General features: G+C 45.9%; 1 protein-coding gene across 1 annotated transcript in view; it reads left to right on the top strand.

Moving 5' to 3' along the window:
- wdr81 (WD repeat domain 81) overlaps window positions 1-3371 on the top strand; it is a 17877-nt gene extending 14506 nt beyond the window's left edge. The window contains exon 8 of the mRNA XM_043718891.1: window positions 3273-3371. Within this exon, the coding sequence (XP_043574826.1) occupies window positions 3273-3371 (99 nt within the window). The remainder of the gene's footprint in view (window positions 1-3272) is intronic.
- The last annotated feature ends 1340 nt before the right edge of the window (window positions 3372-4711 follow it).

The following is a 4711-nucleotide window of genomic DNA, read 5'->3' as shown; positions in this document are numbered from 1 at the left end:
CAGTGGCACCACGTTTGCCAACCTCCAGTCTTCCTCCTCTGTAATATGGACATTTTTCAAGATGTCACCATCTATTTCACTATATTTTATATGTTCCATATCCTTTTCCACAATAAATACTGAAGCAAAATATTCATTTAGTATCTCCCCGATCTCCTGCGGCTCCACACAAAGGCCGCCTTGCTGATCTTTGAGGGGCCCTATTCTCTCCCAAGTTACTCTTTTGTCCTTAATATATTTGTAAAAACCCTTTGGATTCTCCTTTATCTGATTTGTCAAAGCTATCTCATGTCCCCGTTTTGCCCTCCTGATTTCCCTCTTAAGTATACTCTTACTGCCTTTATACTCTTCTAAGGATTCACACGATCTATCCTGTCTATACCTGACATATGCTTCCTTCTTTTTCTTAACCAAACTCTCAATTTCTTTAGTCATCCAGCATTCCCTATACCTATCAGCCTTCCCCTTCACCCTGACAGGAATATACTGTCTCTGGATTCTTGTTATCTCATTTCTGAAGGCTTCCCATTTTCCAGCCGTCCCTTTACCTGCGAACATCAGCCCCAATCAGTTTTTGAAAGTCCTTGCCTAATACCGTCAAAATTGGCCTTTCTTCAATTTAGAACTTCAACTTTTAGATCTGGTCTATCCTTTTCCATCACTATTTTAAACTGAATAGAATTATGGTCGCTGGCCCCAAAGTGCTCCCCCACTGACACCTCAGTCACCTGCCCTGCCTTATTTCCCAAGAGTAGGTCAGATTTTGCACCTTCTCTACTAGATACATCCATATATTGATCAGAAAATTTTGTTGTATACACTTAACAAATTCCTCTCCATCTAATCCCCAGTCTACATTTTGAAAGTTAAAATCCCCTACCATAACCAGAGTTGAAAAATGTCACGTTTCGGGCATAAGCCCTTCTTCAGGAATGTCAATTTTCCTGCTCCTCGGATGCTGCCTGGCCTGCTGTGTTTTTCCAGTACGACATTTTTCAACTCTGGTCTCCAGCATCTGCAGTCCTCACTTTCCCCTACCATAACCACCCTATTATTCTCACAGATAACCGAGATCTCCTTACAAATTTGCTTCTCAATTTCCCTCTGACTATTAGGGGGTCCCTTTCTTATTTCTCAGTTCAACTTCCCTGGATGTATTTCTGGGAATATCCTTCCTCAGTACACTTTAAGAAAGGGAAATGCTACTGGATAAACCTGTGAAGGATATAACCAGCTCATTGGGGGGACTGGTAGCCATGATATATTTGCATTTTTATAAGGCTTTTAATTAAATCCCAAATATGAGGTTAATGAATAAAATTAGAGACCATGGAATTAGAGTATAACATGCTGACAACTGACCAACAGACAGAAAAGTAGGAGGAAATAAATCATTCTCATGGCTTCAGACTGTGGCAAACAGGATACCGCAAGCATGTGGAGTTTTGTATTCATTCCTGGGATGTGGGTGTTGCCCTTGAGCAGGTGGGGGTGAGCTGCCTTCTTGAACCGCTGCAGTCCGTGTGCTGTGGGTTGACCCACAATATCCTTAGGGGAGGAATTCCAGGATTTTGACCCGGTGGTAGTGAAGGAACAGTGATATATTTCCAAGTCAGGATGTGTTTTTTTGACATAGTTATTACCTGGCATCTGTGTGACATGAATGTTACTTGCCACTTACCAGGCCCAAGCCTGGAGATTGTCCAGGTCTTGTTGTATTTGGACACGGCCTGCTTCCGTATCTGAGGAGTTGTGAATGATGCTGAATATTGTGTAATCATCAGCAAATATCCCCACTTCTGACCTTATGATGGAGGGAAGGTAATTGATGAAGCAGCTGAAGATGGTTGGGCCTAGGACATTACCCTGAGGAACTCCTGCCGAGATGTCCTGGAGCTGAGATGGAGAGTCCATGATTTGGGCAAAAACCCTCATCAGGACTTTTGCCTGAAACGTCGGTTCTCCTGCTCCTCGGATGCTGCCTGACCTGCTGTGCTTTTCCAGCATCACACTCTTGACTCTAATCTCCAGCATCTGCAGTCCTCACTTTTGCTGGAGCTGAGATGACTGACCTCCAATGACCACGACCATCTTCCTATGTGTCAGGTATGACTCTAACCAGCGGAGAGTGTGTCCCCTGATACCCATTGATTCCAGTCTTGTCAGGGCTCCTTGATACCACACTTGGTCGAATGTAGCCTTGATGTCAAGGGCTGTCCATCCACCTTCCCCTCTGGAGTTAGGTTGTTTTATCCATGTTTGAACCAAGGCTGTGTCAAGGTCAGGAGCTGAGTGACCCTGGGGGAACCCAAACTGGGCGTCGCTGAGCAGGTTATTGCTGAGCAGGTGCTGCTTGATAACACTGTTACTGACAACTTCCACCACTTTGAGAGGAGACTAATGGAGCTGGTAATTGGCCAGGTTGGATTTATCCTGGCTTTTGTGTACAGGTCATACCTGGGCAATTTTCCACATTTGTCGGGTAGATACCAGTGTTGCAGCTGGACTGAGAGAGCTTGGCTGGAGCAAGTTCTGGAGCACGAGTCTTCAGCATTATAACTGGAATGTTGTCAGGGCCCATAGTCTTTGCACTATCCAGTGTTTCCAAGTGTTTTTGGTGTCACATGGAGTGAATCGGATTGGCTGAAGACTGGTCTCTGTGATGCTGGGGACCACTGGAGGAGACTGAGATGGATCACCCAATTGGCTGGAGATTGCTGTGAAAGATTAGATTTTAGATTAGATTACAGTGTGGAAACAGGCCCTTCGGCCCAACAAGTCCACACCGACCCGCCGAAGCGAAACCCACCCATACCCCTACATTTACCCCTTACCTAACACTACGGGCAATTTAGTATGGCCAATTCACCTGACCTGCACATCTTTGGACTGTGGGAGGAAACCGGAACACCCGGAGGAAACCCACGCAGACACGGGGAGAATGTGCAAATTCCACACAGTCAATCGCCTGAGTCGGGAATTGAACCCGGGTCTCTGGCGCTGCGAGGCAGCAGTGCTAACCACTGTGCCACCGTGCCGCCCACTAAGCTTCAGCCTTATCTTTTGCACTGATGTGCTGGGCTCTTCTACCCTTGATGATGGTGATATTTGTGGAGCCTCCTCTTCCAGAGAGCTGGTTAATCATGCACCACCATACTTGACTGGATGAAGTTGTACTGCAGAGGTTAGATGTGATCCATTGGTTGTGGGATCACTTAGCTCTATCACTTGCTGTTTATGGTGTTTGGTACACAAGTCGCCCTGTTTGGTAGCTTCACCAGGTTGGCATCCAATTTTTAGACATGCCATACCCTCCTGCAGTCTCCATTGAACAGCTGCTCACAACTTATAAGAATGATTTGGACATGTGAACAGAAGGGAATATGTCCACGCACACTTATGGCATAAATCCTGCTGGAATGAAATTAACAAGGAAAATGTAAAGATACAAAAAGGCGATTTGGACAGTCCAAAGAGTGTGGTGGATCAAATATAATCTGGAAAAATATAAAGTTTTCAACTTGTTTGGAGGAACAGTGAGGTACAAACGTATAGATAGTGAGACATTGGGAAGCGCTGATGTCCAAAGTTGGCTGCAGTGATATAGCAAGCTGTTCACTAAGCACAGTATATTGACCCTCATTGCAAGGGGGTTTGAGTCCGGGAGATGTCGTCTCTCTGGAAACATATGGAGCCTTGCTAAGACCTCATCTGAAATATAGCAGACAGTTTCTCCCTTATCTAAGGTGCATTATATTTGCCATGAAGGAGAGTTTGAAAAGACTGAACCTGCATTTCACAGAGTTCAGAAGAATTAAAGGTGATTCCTGTTGAAACAGGGATGATTTCCTTGCCTGGAGACCCAATCTCAGAATAAGGAGCTGTCAATTTAGGATGACAGTGAGGAGGATCTGTCATTGCTTAATATCAGGACAGAATTTAATCAGTTTCTGGATATGAAAAGCAACAAAGAATATGGGCTGTTTATGACTGACCATTGTTCTGGAAAGTAAATTTGTGCACACCTGTAGATATGGGGTACCCAAGTGCACAGCACGATTCCAGTGCATTCCCAAGGTGAGGCAGTAACTAGTCTTTTGGGAACACCACTCACTCTCCACTGTGGGAAAGAAATCTGGTCATCAGGTGTGAAGCACTGTCCCTGCTGTTGCGTGTGACACAGGTCTGGCCCGTCCCCAAAACGGTGCTGTTGCAATCTCCCGAGTCATGTTCCACTTCATCTGGAAGTCTAAGATGGAGCGTGCCTATAGGGTCTAAGATGGACCATGTCTGTAGGGACGAAGATGGACCGTGTCTGTAGGGTCTAAGATGGGCCGTGTCTGTAGGGTCTAAGATGGACCGTGTCTGTAGGGTCTAAGATGGACTGTGTCTGTAGGGACTAAGATGGACCGTGTCTGTAGGGATGAAGGTGGACCGTTTATGTACGGTCTAAGATGGGCTGTGTCTGTAGGGTCTAAGATGGACCGTGTCTGTAGGGTCTAAGATGGACCGTGTCTGTAGGGTCTAAGCTGGGCCGTGTCTGTAGGGTCTAAGATGGGTCGTGTCTGTAGGGTCTAAGATGGACCGTGTCTGTAGGGTCTAAGATGGACTATGTCTGTAGGGTCTAAGATGGACTGTGTCTGTAGGGACTAAGATGGACCGTGTCTGTAGGGATGAAGGTGGACCGTGTCTGTAGGGATGAAGGTGGACC

Source organism: Chiloscyllium plagiosum, chromosome 28 (genome assembly GCF_004010195.1).
Source record: "Chiloscyllium plagiosum isolate BGI_BamShark_2017 chromosome 28, ASM401019v2, whole genome shotgun sequence".
NCBI lineage: Eukaryota > Metazoa > Chordata > Chondrichthyes > Orectolobiformes > Hemiscylliidae > Chiloscyllium > Chiloscyllium plagiosum.
Note: the sequence above shows the minus strand (reverse complement) of the source record. Positions and strands in the feature narration are given on the sequence as shown.